Here is a 16,302-nt window from a genome sequence, read left to right as displayed (position 1 = left end):
AGTTAAGAGTCTGGTTACAGTCTTGACAGGAAGAATTAAAAAAAAAGCTTTGTATTCAGATATATGAAGTCATTTACAGTACAGACATATTCATTTCTGACTGTTAAAGTGTATGTAAAATAATATGAGCCTCAGTAATTGCCCTTAAAGAAAATTTGCGTTATATTAGAGTTCGATACAGTTTCTGTAAAAAAACTGGCACTAAATAAAGTGGGGTAAAATACAAGGTAAAATAGATTAACAGTAAAGTACAAAAAGAAAGAGTAACAGTGGGAATAAAACTGATACTTAAAGTACTGAAAATCACAAAAACTGTATATTTGCAACAAAGAAAACACAAGGGTGTCTGTACTGACAAATAGGACAAAAAGTTGACCCTTACTCTTTATAAATAGCCAGAAAGTGCTCAGTGTGCGTCAGCAGGGGAAGGGATGTGACATCACAGGCCTGCACATTGTGCAGGAGGTAGCTGAGTGACGTAGAGTGTTGACCAATCAGGACGCTCAGGCGACCAAAACTCTCACAGAGGGAGAAGAAGAGGTGAGTGCAAGGCTCACCTAATGACGGGCTCACACTCTCTGTGACACGAGAGCACATAGATTCAGTTGATGCATTCACTATAAGCGCACATATAAGATGTTCAAATCATTCATGTATTAATTCACAGATCATAATTATATTTTACGCACCATTCTTTCTACTTGCCACAATTTAATATATTTTAATTTGTATTTAGGAGGAACATTCAATTATTTAAAACCATTGGCATTACGAGGGTCAGAGGTGGAAATGTGGAGTAAATACACAAAAAACAACTGGTGCTGATCAAAAAAGGAGCCAGTTGAGAAATGCTCTCACCTCTGTTGCGTAGCGGCGTGAGAAGGAGCTTCCTGACACTGTTCAACCAGCAGTAAAACTGTCTCTCTGTGGAGGCCAGCTCATGAATCGCTGAGATAAAACCCATCACGTTCTGGTCTGCCAACACCAGACAGCTCTGACCGCCGCTGCAAACTCTGCTGATGTAACCCATCTACACACACATACACACACAGAAAAGAAATATCAGATATACATTAAAAGCATGATAATGTCATTTTATTTCAGTATTTTGAGGTCTCTCTTTATCTTGACTTTCTCCCTTCACTCAACGTACGTCCACCAGATTACAGGAAGGCAACTGTCTGCAGCGACTGTTTCTGTGTGATGTACTTATCTATTATCTGATCAAAGATTCCTCCCAACACCACATAAATAACTTTATGGGCCTACTTTTTGTATTTTAACAATTTGAAATAAAAACACTACAATGTTTCAGTTGGAAAAGTGCTCTACCCATCATCTTCTGTAACATCTTAACACACCAGCATTTTTTTTTTTGTCAGTCAATATATTTTTTCAAACTGTTTTTTTCGATATATTGCAGATTTTTATGAGCTTTCACATTGGAAGTAAAGGCATAAACAAGTCACTTTTTGCAGAACAGGCATCACGTCACAAAATCACAACCTTAAAAAAATGCTCCTTTGAGAGTTTGTGATTCTCATCACACTATACTGTATGACTAAGGACACAAACATTATAAAGACAATAAACTCAAGGAACATGTGTGAACAACGCAGAGGCTCTTTACCGAACTAAAGATTGTATATAAAGATGGATGACATGACAGCTAATCAAAAGTGAAGTTAGAACATCTCAATTGCCCCTTATGGTTGGCTGCAGTATAGGTCATAAACCCCGCCCCCTCCATGTAAGCAAATAGGACATGGACCAATACAAAAGCCTGAAGTACACATTTTTAATGTTTTTTCAAGGTAGGTCTTATTATGCTGATGTTTGTTCAACTGTTCGTTTTGCTGATTTGTTTGGTTTTAATTAGTTTTTGATGCTATAAAAAGCCGGTTTGAAGACATGATTGACAGCTGTTTGTGCGCAAATCGATGTGCTCGTGATCAACACTGTGCTCAGGATTGGTCTGATGGGTGTAAGGACAGAAACTCGACACCACAGAGATCGCTACTGCGCAGGTGCGCAGACTCTGGCTCCAAATTATGTCACCAGTCCAAGATGGCAGCAGCCATATTTGTAATTCTATGGTCCAAAATAAGATGCCAGAATTTATAACTCCTTTCGACCTTGAAAAAAATCACATGCTAGATCCATTCCTTCAACTCTTACCTTTCACAATAAAAGACCTTTACATACACAATGCATAACTGTTTTCAAGATAGAACTCAAAATCACTTTAGAGTGAATCTATCTGAACCTTAAACAAGTGTTGCAACTGTCACAAATTCTCACCGCCGCAAAAATGAACACTTGTGTTTTGGACATACAAACCTCTACGCAGAAGGGCAGCAGGGTGGGTCTGACTGTATAACTCTCTGCTCTCCTTGGTGACCTCTGGTGTGACCTCTCAGTCTGCGCTGACGTTGGTTCTTGCTGCTGGCCGCAGTACAACAGGACTGGCTGGACGCATTCTCCATCAGCAAGGAGGAGGGAGTGGCTCTGACCGGCGGACACGTCCCAAACCCGGAGACCATCAGACAGCTACAGTGGCCAGCCAGGGACAAAACACAGAATGTTACTGTTATTTTGGTAGATCTATTAGTGTGACTGCAACATGATTACTGTATATTTTTACATGTTACCTGGCATAGTTTATTGTAGAGTTACTCTTTCGCTGCTGTCTCTCTGTGATTGTAGCATGTTTGCATTCATATTCATATGACCTGGAGTATGTTTTAAAGTGCGATATTCACCCACCTAATGCAGTGTTTCTCCTACGATGTTACAGGCCTGGTGCACCGCCTGGCCAAAGAGACCCCCCCACCAGGCCTAAATGTTTGCGAGGTTTGCATAAGAGGGCAAAGTACACTGTATTTTTTAAACCTTAGAATTCCTGACCTGCCCTACTCTGCTTCTTATTGGCTAGTACTCAGTGCCTGACTGAAGACAGGCAGGAGCTGCAGCGAGGGAGAGGCTAGCTGCTTCGACCTGCAAAGCGAGTCACTCTGGAAGTCACCACACACACAACGGCAGCAAATCCCGTCAATTTTCAAAGTAAAACATCCCATGCAGATTGTTTTACTTAATCAACAACAGCAAGACATTATAGAGGAAGTAGTCCATCTAAAAGATATAATAGAGCTATTAAATTAGATTTTTTATTGCTGTTGATGTCCATACATATGTATGCTCAACTTGCTTTCGATGACGTTGTTCTTGTTCTATATTGTTCGCTGTGAAAAACAACTGTTAAAATGTGCTTTGACAATATTGTTTCACTATGGTCATGCCAATAAAGCATCCTTGAATTGAACTGATATTTATACCTGACAAAATAACGTACTCTACATTTAACTACATTCATACAAGTATTACTTCATTTTGATAAATATTTGTACCTGACAGAATTACTCCACATTTTACTACAATTGTACAGAATTAGTCTATTTTGATAGACAAACTACTCCACATATATACAGGTAGTAGTCCATTTCCATCCTGTTAAGGTTTTTTTCAGTGTGTACCACCGGGCCTGAAATAAATTCTAGGTGAAACACTGTAATTATGATGCTGATATATTACTTTAGAATTTTATATCATACATTTCTGTGTTATATACTGTCAGATTATGGTATAATTCAACTGTTTGATTGACTTCAGTATTTGACTGTGTAAATAACTGAATTTTTATGTCAGTGAATAAGAAAAGAAGAATTAAGAAGCATGTCAAGAAACATGTAAATGTATCACTAAACATGATAGACAGGTTGCTGTACCTTTGCCTGTTGAGGTACAGTAACAGGACTGTTGACGTGACCGAGCTGTCCACACATGTTGCTGCCCCATGAGTACACCTGAAAAACACCAGATAAGTCAGCTGACATAAAAGTGTGTGTGCTCTTGTACTCTGTGTTTGTGAGGACCAATCAGATTTTTTTCCCTTCACTTCTTTTTTTTTTTTTTTTTTTGACCAAAACTTTATTGGCTTTTTAAACAATTATAACATTAAACCAACAAAACAACCATAAAGAAACTGCAAGGATACATAAAAAAAAAAAAAAAAAAAAAAATATATATATATATATATACATATATACATACATACACACATACATATATATATACACATACACACATACATACATACATATACATATATGTACATACATGCACATACACACACATATAATATACATTAATACATAGACATATACATATATATACATGCACACATACACATAGTTAATATAAATAAAGTTAATTAAATTAAATTAAATTAACAGAAAAATAAATGAGAGATCAAAATATCAGCATAGAGGTACGGGGCTAAAGCAGAATATAGCATATTCAGTGTGTATCAAGATACAAATGAATTACTACAAAAAGGGGCTACTGCCTGATCATGAGATGTAGCCAAGGTACTTGTTCCATTTCAATTCATACCTATCCACCTGGTTGTTAATCCTAAAGGACAGTTTCTCCAGTGCTGCCACCGTTCCAAGCTGTGAAAACCATACATGTACCGGAGGAAGATCAGCTGATTTCCATTCTTTAACAATTATCTTCCTACCCAACATAATTGCTGTGTGTATCCAGTCGGCTAGAGGTGCAGGGAGGGTGCTTAGCGGGGATTGGTCCCCCAGAACATACAGACTAGGTGTGTAAGGTATATCTTGACCTGTAATCTGCTTTATATTTTCATGTATAGCACCCCACAAAGTCTGCACCTTGGGACATTCCCACAAAAAATGGATGAGTGTACCATGATCATTCTCACATCTCCAGCAAGTTGGACTATCTCTAAGTTTAACTCGGTACAGTCTTGATGGTGTCCAGTATACTCTGTTAATTATTTTAAATTGTACTAGTCTAGTTCTGAGTTCCCGTGACATCTTTTTTGAATTGCGCAGGATTATTTTCCATTCTGTATCATTAAAATTTTGCTTCAAGTCGACCTCCCAGGACTTCTTAAGATTAGAGGCTGGTCCTTGCTGTGCCAGTAATATTGAGTAGTATTTTGACGCTTCATGACCAGCTCCAAAGATGGTAACTATTACTTTAAGGAGGTCAAACTCTAATAACAGATTGGGGTTGGGCCCTAAAATTGTCAATAATAAATGTCTGATTTGAAGATACTTCCAGAAATTGTTATGTGGAAGGTTGTATTGCTCTTTGAGCTTTGCAAAACTTTTCACTGTAGACCCCTCATACATATCTTTTAGTGCCAGGATGCCTTTTTCTGCCCACAATTTCCAGAAAAATGTTTTTTTACCGATAAGGAGTCTCGGATTTAGCCAGATGCTGGAAGATGGGTTAAGATAAAAATTAAATTTGAAAATAGAAGACAACCTCTTCCAAATCCATCTTAGATGGAGAAATATGGGATGATCACTAACAGTCTCTGGTAGTTGAGCAGTGGTAAAATATATCAGAGGAAGACTGTCACAGATATAGTTCTCTATTTGGAACCACGGTGGTGCACGCTCGGGGGGTAGGGTCCAGTGGGCGAGGTGTCTCATACTGAAAGCGTAATGATAAAGCAATAAATTTGGAATACCCAATCCGCCCTGATCCACTGGCCTTTGCAATTTTTTCAGGCCAAGTCTAGGACGTTTGTTGCTCCACATTCCCTTCACTTCTTTAAAGCATTGTATGAAACAGATAAAGCTCATGGTTGGACTTTGGGTAAGACATGTAGTTGTGATGGTTCAGGAATACTGTCAAGCACTGGGAGCACGTTACGTCAGTGAGATTCCTAATACAAGGTTGTGTGTGTGTGTGTGTGTGTGTGTGTGTGTGTGTGTGTGTGTGTGTGTGTGTGTGTGTGTGTGTGTGTGTGTGCGTGTGTGTGCGTGCGTGCGTGTGTGCGTGTGTGTGTTACCTGGCAGTGAGCAGTGAGCGCCAGTGAATGGTGTGACCCTGCAGTGACTTTGATCACCTCCTCGCCTGTCAGAGACTTGATACACAGAGGCTGAAGTCTGGATAAAAACAAACACACACACACTGTAACACCACATCTACACTGAAAGCGTTTCAGACGTGTTTTTAAGACATCCATTTTATGCAGATGTCTGCAAAGGACGCATAATGGCTTGAGTTTCACTAACAATACATAAACAAAAACATGGACAAAGGTGTATTTTTAAGCTTCAAGTCTAGGCACAAGTTACATACTTGACTATAATTACTGTTACATTAACTCTAGTCTTGAGTATTTCATTCCTTTGTGACTCAGAAAGTTAAAATCCATTTCCTCACATTCATTTCATTTTGACAAAAATAAAAAAAATGCTGAAATTAGGGCAGTTTAGCCATTAGAAAACTGTTTTATTCACATTTCAAATCTATTCACTGTCTTTTACGATGTGATTTAGCTGTTAACAATAGCTATACCGACATGGTGTTTTCACATGGAGCCAGTAAAGACTGAACCTCCAAATTAGTTGTGGGACAAACTAAACTAAACTAAAAATATTTAAGAGTAGACATACTATAAGTGTTTGTGTGTCCACACCTGGCCAGCTGATCTCCGTGTCCCAGTTGCCCCTCAGACCCGCGGCCCCAACTCCACACCTCTGTCTCCAGAGACGGCAGCCCGTCTCCAGCCTCCTCTGGTGCTGCAACCTGGGGCCGACCAGCAGAGGATGGCCTGTGGGCACAAGGCCGCCGTCGCCGTGGAGACCCTGAAAGAAAAACAAATGACCTAATGTTCAAGTCCTGGTAACGGTGTTGTTTCAACCAACTGAACCATCACCTACTAGTTACATTTAAGCATCTGTCAAAACTGCAAATGCACTTCATCTGTCAGACATAAAAACAGCCACTACAAACAGAAGGAGGTAAATGATCATGATACTGCAACATGATTAAAAAAATATAATCAGAGAAAAAAATCAATGCACGAAGTGTCTCATATGAAAAGCAAAACATATGTCTGTTGCTGGTCTGTGTTGCCTTCTCTCCACCAACAAACTGCCCCACAGTTCATTCCACAATTTACTCACCAACCTAAATAAACTGTACTACATGGGCTAACACATGCTGCATAAACCACACTGAACAGGTTTGGTATGAACACGCCCTAATGTCTTAGTGAGATCCTGTGGAACAAACTTGTAAAACCTTGAATCCTCTAAATAGCCAGCAGTGAGCTGCATAAATCTGTCAAAGTCATGTAAGCAGGCACAGAGCAGTAAATCACAGCAGCAACAACTGTGAAAAGCAGGTAGACCCAAAAGAAAAACATTGAAGCTTAGGTCAAGATAAAAAAAAGTAACATGAGATGAGTTGTGTGGAAGATCCTGGAGTTTTTATAAACACTTGGGCAAGCCATACTAGAGCTACACTCGAAAAAGTCAGGCAGCTAAGAGTTGGAATGTTGAAGTTGCACTATAACACTGTTCTGAAATGGAAATATGATTATATTTCAAATTTATAGTGTTTTATACTCACAATGCTACTGAAGAGGCTTCCAGAGGTATTTCAGAAGACACATTTTAGTTTTTTTTTGCTTTGGGTTTTTTTAAACAAATGTTACACTGTTGAAGTGGATTTAAGACTAATTTCTAAATATATTTTAGTTTGTTTACTCAGTTATTTCATTTTAAAAAGTGCTGAACTAAGTGTAACAATTTCTGAAGACACATTTTTGTTTACTTTAAAAAACAAATGTTGCATAAAAGAGCCATATAAAAATATTTTGTTTACTTAATTTTTTTAAAAATAAAATCAAAAATAATATTGTTTTGATGCAGACATTTTTTTCTGTATATCACTTCAGAACTAATAAACTGTCAAGCATATACACTGGACTGATTTTAATAACTTTAAAGTACTTGAAGTGAGCATTGTGCGGCTGTATTTTCTTGATAAATACATATTGGATCGGGACTCGATAACGACAGATGATCAATATCAAATGACTCAGATCAAGATCAGGGGCAAAAAACGGGATCAGGACATTCAAAATGGATCCATTTGTATTTCCTGTTGGAATGCTTTGTTTTAGTGTGTTGTGTAGGTGAATGACACCAGTACAAGAAGTCAATATGGATCCAAGCTGCTGCATTCCCAGGGAAATGGTCTATATTAAAGAGATTATATGACACTTCTCCTATATAATGAGAAAAAATGGAGTCTGGGTGTGTTGATGGGAACAAAGCCCACACATTATTCATGACATTACACAGACTTCGAAAATTGTCATGAACCTGACCTGATTCAAGCCAGGGGGAATTCTGGAAACTACAGCCCCTTAAGGCTCAAATCTGGCAGGTCGGTCAGGCCCAATTGGGTTTGGGCGGAGCGTCAAGCCTCTAAGCCACACTGGTGAACAGAGGTTATGAATTGTAAATTTTCTGCTATTTACTATCTATGGGGTTCCCAGACACGCTCATGGACAAAATTTCAAAATTTGTCCATGACTTTTCAAGGACTCATAAAAGCCTTTTATGTGTCCCCAACTTGCTGAGTGTCTTTTAAACTTGTCAAACTCAAAATCAAATCTTTAAGACCCATACTCTGTCAAAACGTCACACATTGATACATGTTAGAGCTACATTATGTCAACAGCTACAGCAAATAAATTTGCTATTATGTTACGTTACTTGGCAGGTTATCCACAGAAGATTACTGTCACAATTTCATTACACACTACAAAATTACATGACTTTTCAAAAACTTTCAATGATTGTTACTATCTCCATTATGTTTCCATGCCTGGAAAATGTGATTGTGAAATTCCATTACCCTTCTAGGTTTCCATGACTGTGGGAGCCCTTTATCTAATAAATACATAAAGACTTCGGTGAAAAAAAAAAATCTGTGTGCTGGATGGTTTTAAGATCGGTGCAGACTTTCACTCTGACACTTCTGAAACTTTAGGCAAACCAGAAAACAAGACGTTAGTCTGCAGCGTCTGCTCATCAACATTTCCCTAAAGGTACAACCATGCCTGTGTTTTACTGGAACTACTGATACACGTCATATACTCTCCTGTAGATATATAAAGTGTAAAGAGATTTTAAATGTTTAATTCAGATATGAAAAGCATCCATACAATATTCACCTCATTTCACAGAGGCAATACAAGTTATACTGTGACTAGGGGACTTATTTCTAATGCGTTGTCATTTTCATTCTGTCCTGAAAACTAGTTAATTATTATGTTATATCAAGAAAGAAAATAATGTTATCTAGAGTGAACAGCGATATGTCTATCATGTGATCTTGTATATGCTGTGATCTCGACTTCTATCAGTTGATCTGAGCTTTTAACGTCAGATCCAGGAGAACTCTTTCTTGTTCAGTGTGTCAAAGTGAAAAGCAAACACAGGCAGAGGTTTTGTGTTTTTCTGTTGGAGATAACATTTCTATTCTTTCCTGTTAGCCAGGCTGCACCTTCACAGAGGAACACCTAACTGTTATCAGGTAATCTATGAGAAGTGCTTTTGCAGTCTACTGTGGCACATTTGAAAAAGAAAAAACAAAAAACAATCTCATATCTGTACACTTAATAAAAAGCTGGAGCCAGCAAATGCTTAGCTTATCACCAAGTCTAAAAAAAGAGGGGGAGCAGCTAGCTTGACTGTGTTCAATGTTAAAAAATATTTCAACCAGCAACTCTAAAGCTAGCTAGCTAAACCATATTAATCAGAAAAATAAATACTTTATGGATCCCTGGGGGAAACTGGGAAATAAGCTCATAGCTAAACATTAAACAGCTTCTTCCAGTCTTTAAACAAAGCTAAGCAAAGCTAATAGTGACTTGGTTCCATACTTAGGGTGGAGTATCAATCCTCTCATCTAACTCTTGGCAAGAAAGTAAATATTTCCCAAACGTGTTGTAAAGTTCACACCCTGCTGTTCCTACCACGTGTGGGTGTTCCGGGCAGGGAGCGTCTCCTGTTTGCTGCTGCTGCTGCTGCGTTCCCCTTCTGGTTTATATTTGTTAAACTAGAGCTCTTCTGCCCTTGCAGCGTCTGCTTCTCTGACTCCAGACAGAGCCGAACTTCTTCCAAGCACACAGGGGAGGAAGAGTATGCCACCGCCACGCCACTGTTACCGTGGGAAGGAAGGTCAAAGGTTAGGCAGCAAATACACTGAAGATGACAATCATCTTGGTGTGCGGATACCAAAACCTAGTGCAGTTCTTACTATGTGAATCTGCATTTGTATACACCCCCTTTTGTAGTCTGATAAAATAAAAAAATATATGAAAATAAAGTTAAGCTTGACTTTGATTATTTGCACAATAATTACACAAAGGCGAAGAGAAATCATTTGAAGAAAATGAAGATCCACAAAAACAACAAATAACAACAAATAAAAATGTCCTTTCTACTGTTAAGGAGACTACTTCTCAACATGACAATACTGAAACACTGATCCATTGCGCTGCCCAAAACTCTTGACAAAACAAAGTGCTTTGTTGTCAACTACAGTAAACTTGGTCTTACTTGTTAGTTTGACTCTTAATTGGTGAGTCTTCTTTGTAACTGGAAGTCAACAGATCCGTGGAAGGAGTTGAAGAAACACAACTGTCATCTTGAGAGAACAATGGCAGGGAAGAAAGAATAAAAACATTTAAGGACAAGGAAAATAGATTAAATACTAAAGAACAAAGAAACAAACACTGAGGAGAATCAAAGCAAGAAATGAAGGAAAAATCAGAAAGGCAAACACACGATGGACAACAAACTAAGTGCAAACAGCCATAAAGAAATAAAGAACCTGTGAAAAAGAACAAAAAACAATGTTTAGGAACAAAAAAAGAAAAGGAAATAAATGAAGTAACACACAAAAGAACAAATAAACTTCAAAACAAAGGCAGATGGAACAGAACAGTTTTTGCTACCTGAAGTGTAACTGCTCAGCGAGTCGGTATCTCCTGGCCCGGTGGTGTGCTGCATCTCCACTGACTGACTGGAGAGTTTCTGGAGGAGGTTTTGAAGCTCGACTTCATCAGAGAAAGCAGAGTTCTTTTTGGCTCTCCAGCCTGACAGTGGGTGAGAATTTGGGCTGCCGTCTGTGTTAGTGAGAGGTTGAGTGTGCCCAACTTGAGGACTTGTCCTGAAATTTTGAAATAAAGGTAAAAGAGAGAAAAACTAAAAGGCAAGAACATCTACGTTCTTTTATGGATTTTTCAAAGCAGTGACACAGGTTAGAGTGTCAAGTGTTAACAATAATAATAATAATAAATGAAAGTGTTAGTTTGAATTTTTCTAAGGTGTGGTTGTATGATGTACTTATCCATAGTCAGTGTATCATTTTGTCTACTATTATCTTCCTGTCAGCCTTTTCCAAAGATTAACTGAAGCCCTTAAATCGCTCTCTTCAAAGCCACCAGGCTCCACTGACATAAACAGTAATTTAGCAGCAGTACATAGCTTAGCTTTCGTGCTGGCGAGGGGGTTGAAGTATTATAGATCATTAAGATTGATAACACACAATTCTAAAGGAAAGCTTCGCTCAGTCATGAAGAGACACATTACAGGGGTCTAGGAGTGTTTATGTGGCATCATTTCGCAAAAACCTACATCAGGTTACGTGGAAAAACATTAGGGCTTGGAAAGAGAATATTCGATGCTTAAACATATGTTCTTCAACCAAAATGTGAATGTTCGGATTTAAATATATGAGGAACACTACTGGGAAACTACAGAATAGCATAAAAATGTCAGAAAAAAATGTACCTGCCGTTCCAATGCAAAAATTTCAGGCTAAAAGAGAAACCCATTGCTTATGTTATACCGTACTGTTTAGTGTTAGATTTGCCATCCTCAGAAAATGGATATGAGCCTGCTGCAGAGCCCGGGCTGCTGCCAGCTGGCCTTCCCCCGGGTTGGATCCTTCGTCTGGGGCCTCCTCTCCTGGGAGAGGTCTGCTGGGAATGCAGACCAAAGAGGAGCTTCAACCAGTGCTGAAAAAGCTTAACCTCTTAAATGAGAATTAATCTAAAACATTTTTACAGCCTGTAAATATTGAGCTTTTACACTGCTCTGGTCACAAAAAGATGGCAGAGCAGCCTAAAAGCATATTTTTTCCTTAACTTTTTCCTCCACGGAGAGTAGTTACCTCTCCTGTCATGACTTCAGTCAGCTCCACTCCCAGCGGACAGTAGTGACCACCATCAACTGCAGATGGCTCCTCCCTTTCCGTCACTGAATAATGAGGTGACTGACCGCGCTCCCGCATCTCAGAAGGATTCTGGCGATTTTGTGGAGGTAAACTGCGAACCAGGGCCAGGCTGTGGTACGCACCACAAGACACCTGTGGGAAATAAATAGAGATTGTATTTCTGAGCACAGCACATAGTATTCTTTGTCATTTACTGTAAATCTGACAGTAAAGATATCAGGAAGAGAAACTACCTGAATAACATGTCTCCCTGCCAAGTGCTCCACCTGCACCAAAGACAGAAGTAATACAAATGTGTTTATTAAAATTAAACATACTCTCATTTCAAGTGCTTGAACACATGCAAAATGCCATTGATTCACCATCAGTTACAACATCAATTTAATGTTATTATTTCTCTTACACAAAAAAACCCCACAAAAGATTCAATTTTCAGCAACAGAATCAATATCCACAAAAGGTTTGAGTCAAAAATGTTCATTTTGACTTCATGTGACTGAATTTTGAATGCTGAAAGAGCTTTACACAAATTACCTTCTGTGGTTTCCACACAGGGAAGGTGTTGGTGACCAGGCCAAGCTGGCAGCCGCTGCCCCAGGCCCACAGCTCGTTCTGGGCCGACAGAGCCAAACTGTGCTCTCGGCCAAGAGCCAGATCCACAATACGAACCACTGCTGGAGGAACGACCTCACTGTCCACCACAGAGACCAGGCAAGGCTCTGAAACTGACACAGGATGTTTTACATAATTTATCTTTTTTCGATATGCATTCACTGAAAAAATAAATACATTCACCGACTGAGGTTAAGTAGTGTGTAGGACAGGCAAACAACCTGGAAAATGTGGGTTGAAAAGGAGAAAGGAAGGAAGGAGATGAGGTGTTGGCCAACCTGTGATGTTTGTGACCGTGCCCCTCTCAGTCAGCCCACACTGTCCTGCAGTGTTCTCCCCCCACATGTAGACACTGCCCTGCTCACTCAACGCTCCGCAGTGGAAACCACCAGCAGCCACTCGGATCACCCTGCTCCCCAGCAGAGAGACCTCCAGTACCGGAGCAGACACTGGGATGCTCAGATCCCTCCACAATAACTCTCCAAAGGAATACACCTGTCCACCTGAAAGAAAGCAACAACTGGAGTGGAAGCGGGCAACCTTGACCACAAGATGTCTCAATTTTATTAGAATTTGTAGCTTAGGGTAGAAATATTGATAATGAACACACAGAAATCTCCCTTTCAAATACTGGTTGGGAGATATGGACAAAATGTCATGCTAGTCATTATAACTGTGTAGTATCTTCACAATGCTGAGAATGAGAATTCTAAATCACAATATCATTATGCGTGTTATAGCACTGAACGGTAACACAGGCCTAATCCCCCACCCCCCCCCCACCCCACACACACACTCACCCTGTGTAAGCAGGAGTCCATGGTGTTCACCCAGAGCGGCCTGCAGAACAGGCCTGGACAGCAGCACTCTCTCTGGACAGAGCTGTGCACTGGGGCCCTTTGACTGCCAGAAGTGGAGCAGACCTCGCTCTGGAGGTGTGGGGCCCTGCTCATCTGCAGGGCTGCAATAAAGCATGCAACTGAATCACCAACATCAGCCTGAGTGTGGGCCTTACATTTATATATAACCTGATCTCAAATCCAAACCAGCTGAGCACAAGCCAGGTCCTGAATCGCTTTCTAATCTTTAATTCATTGTAGTTAAGACACAGATGCAAGTTCTCTGAAAGGTGATTTGTCCACCACTACTTGTTTGTTCAGCACCCTCAGGCCCTTAAATGTTTGAGGGAGGAGAACAACATCTGTAAGTATCTCACTCACACTTATCTGGCCAAAAATATATTTCAGAACTGCAATGCAGAGGCACAAACACTGGCCAGACACTCTTTAGATGAAGGTCTCATTGCTGCAGGTCTTGGCAACTGCCAGTCGAGGAGCTCAGCTTACTCCAAGTCACTGATAAACAGGGCTGGAAACTAACTTTTTTTTGCCCACCTGCCATCGGTGTTGTCGCTGCAGAGTGTAGGAAATCTAGTTGCCATTTCACAAATTATTTCTTAATTTAACTAGTTTCTCACATTTAAGCACTTTGAACTGAAGTAATGGTCTGAAAGATGATATATACACTAATTAAATCTAAACTGACTGTTAGATTGAGAGGTCAGTCTCATCTCACATAAAGTCCATATCACATCTAAAGGTAGGGGTGGTGATCTGGCTTTGGTATTCCACATGTTTCCAGTGAAGGTAACTGGAGAAATATAATCAGGACAGGGACAGCTCAAACAATGTGTGTGTGTGTGTGTGTGTGTGTGTGTGTGTGTGTGTCGGTGTCTGTGTGCATGCATGTGCATTTGTGTACCTCTCCTCTCTGTTCTCCATCACTTCAGACTCTCCATTCCACAGGACAGTGAAGGCATCTTTATTAATATGTTTCTCGTCTTCTGTTCACTCCCAACAGTAAATCATTTTTCGTGAACAAAGAGAATCCTCTGTCCTGTTTTGTCACTTTTTTTGTTCATCTGACTTCAGGTGACTGTTTTTTGTAAAACACCTGTTTGTCAAAAAAAAGGAAAAAACAACAACAAAAATACAGTTTTTAAGTGTGGCATGTACAACATAGACAGGTCTCAGGATCAGAAAAATATTCATCACATTCACAATTGTCAATGCAATTTCAAGCAACACAGCAGTGACTGTTCTTATACTTTACAATAAGATTTGCCATTGATTTGCAACCATCCAGAGAGGAAAAGCTTTCATTTAATTTGAGTGTGCAAAGAAAACCAACTCTTATCTCTTGAACTTGCTTGACACTGGTAAATCATCAACACGAATACTTAATCACCTTATCATTAATATATCAATACATGTATATGGACATACATGTCAGTTAATATGATTTTAGCATCTTGTTTATCAAAGTTATCTTAACTTGTAGTGCATTTATCAGCTTTTTCAGAGGCTTTCAGCTGCATTTTATAGTCCTCATCAATTTGCTCAGAAACCTTGAGTCCAAATTGTTTTGTCATATGTTCAAATTCAAGAACTTTCACTTTTTTGTGATTTTCTGTCAATCAGAGCTAGCTAATTTGTAATGTTTTCACGGGGAGAAAGGGTGGTTTCCTGTGATCATCAGCTACTGGATTCCTCTGGTCTGTGATGACATGCTGACAAGTCACAACAACTCAGTACCCAGTAAACTATTTGAGATTCGTGTCATTGCTGCTCCACGCTGCTTATATGCTTTACAGTCACTAAATCTGCTGAAACACATCACATCAACACAGAGCTCATCATCACACACGCGTTAAAGCCACTTACGTTGCGTTCACAGAGATTAAGTTAGCTAACGTTAACAGACAGCGGGCATGTTCTGTCACCGACTGGAAACAGAGACTCACGTTAATTACCTTGCCAGGAAAACATTTGCCAGCATTTTTACCGATAGCGAATTTTGCCCCCCTCTGAAAAGAGGCATGAAGGTCGTGTATTATCAATTTGTGGTGGTTGAGCTAATAAACTAAAGTTGGTTAGCTTAATGCTACAGCTGCTAAAGAAGCTAACTAAACTCACCAACAACTGCCAGTTGGAATCCGGGAGATCGTCGCGGAGATTTGAGAGGAGGAAACTTTGAATGAGTCCGGATAACTGTATGAAGCTGTCACGGCAGAAACACTGAGCTATGACATTTCTGAATATTTCAATCAGTGCAGCGCAGTGGAAGCAGAAGTTGTGTGTGACACTTCTGTGTTGTTGGGAGCCACCTCTCTGATGGCAGCCGGGCAGGGACAAACACTACGGCTGTGCCACACCTGTTGCTGCTGCGGTGTGTCAGAGAGGCGAGAGTGAAACAAGAGTTTTCACTCTGTCTCTGTTTCCAGTGCTGGACTCTGACTGTCAGCCTGTGTAGACTACATGAAGTCCTTGAAAAAATATTTAAGTAAAAGATAAGTTCAGAAATGTACAGTACCGTGCAAAGGTAGGCTACCATATATCTGTTGTTTTAGCACAGTTGCTATGGGGGTATTTATATATTTATTTATCAGTCTATTTTTAAGATGCAAACAAAATATTACAGAGAATATGTACAATGCATTTATTATTACTATTATTATTATTGTTATTATTATTATTATTATTA

At 39.5% G+C, this 16,302-nt stretch overlaps 1 protein-coding gene across 6 annotated transcripts in view; it reads right to left on the bottom strand.

Annotated features, from left to right (window-relative positions):
• The window catches only part of LOC121949122 (alsin-like), a 33,471-nt gene extending 17,522 nt beyond the window's left edge, over positions 1 to 15,949 (bottom strand). For 3 of the 6 annotated variants that reach the window (XM_088083072.1, XM_088083074.1, XM_088083075.1), the window contains exons 1-17: positions 15,735 to 15,949; positions 14,521 to 14,712; positions 13,560 to 13,720; positions 13,038 to 13,262; positions 12,682 to 12,872; positions 12,381 to 12,413; positions 12,085 to 12,279; positions 11,766 to 11,893; positions 10,865 to 11,079; positions 10,467 to 10,740; positions 9,881 to 10,065; positions 6,524 to 6,692; positions 5,891 to 5,987; positions 3,786 to 3,863; positions 2,341 to 2,550; positions 859 to 1,030; positions 383 to 578 (exon numbers count right to left, since the gene is read on the bottom strand). In XM_088083072.1, the coding sequence (XP_087939198.1) occupies positions 383 to 578; positions 859 to 1,030; positions 2,341 to 2,550; positions 3,786 to 3,863; positions 5,891 to 5,987; positions 6,524 to 6,692; positions 9,881 to 10,065; positions 10,467 to 10,740; positions 10,865 to 11,079; positions 11,766 to 11,893; positions 12,085 to 12,279; positions 12,381 to 12,413; positions 12,682 to 12,872; positions 13,038 to 13,262; positions 13,560 to 13,720; positions 14,521 to 14,540 (2,549 nt within the window). In that variant the 5' untranslated portion in view covers positions 14,541 to 14,712; positions 15,735 to 15,949. The remainder of the gene's footprint in view (positions 1 to 382; positions 579 to 858; positions 1,031 to 2,340; positions 2,551 to 3,785; positions 3,864 to 5,890; positions 5,988 to 6,523; positions 6,693 to 9,880; positions 10,066 to 10,466; positions 10,741 to 10,864; positions 11,080 to 11,765; positions 11,894 to 12,084; positions 12,280 to 12,380; positions 12,414 to 12,681; positions 12,873 to 13,037; positions 13,263 to 13,559; positions 13,721 to 14,520; positions 14,713 to 15,734) is intronic. The other 3 variants (XM_088083076.1, XM_088083073.1, XM_088083077.1) reach the window with 3 other exon arrangements.
• Between the last annotated feature and the right edge of the window lie 353 nt (positions 15,950 to 16,302).

The sequence above is a fragment of the Plectropomus leopardus genome, chromosome 10, assembly GCF_026936395.1.
Source record: "Plectropomus leopardus strain MGB_pleo_1.0 chromosome 10, ASM2693639v1, whole genome shotgun sequence".
Lineage (NCBI taxonomy): Eukaryota > Metazoa > Chordata > Actinopteri > Perciformes > Serranidae > Plectropomus > Plectropomus leopardus.
The sequence above is the reverse complement of the archived record's forward strand: the minus strand, read 5'-3'. Positions and strand labels throughout refer to the sequence as shown.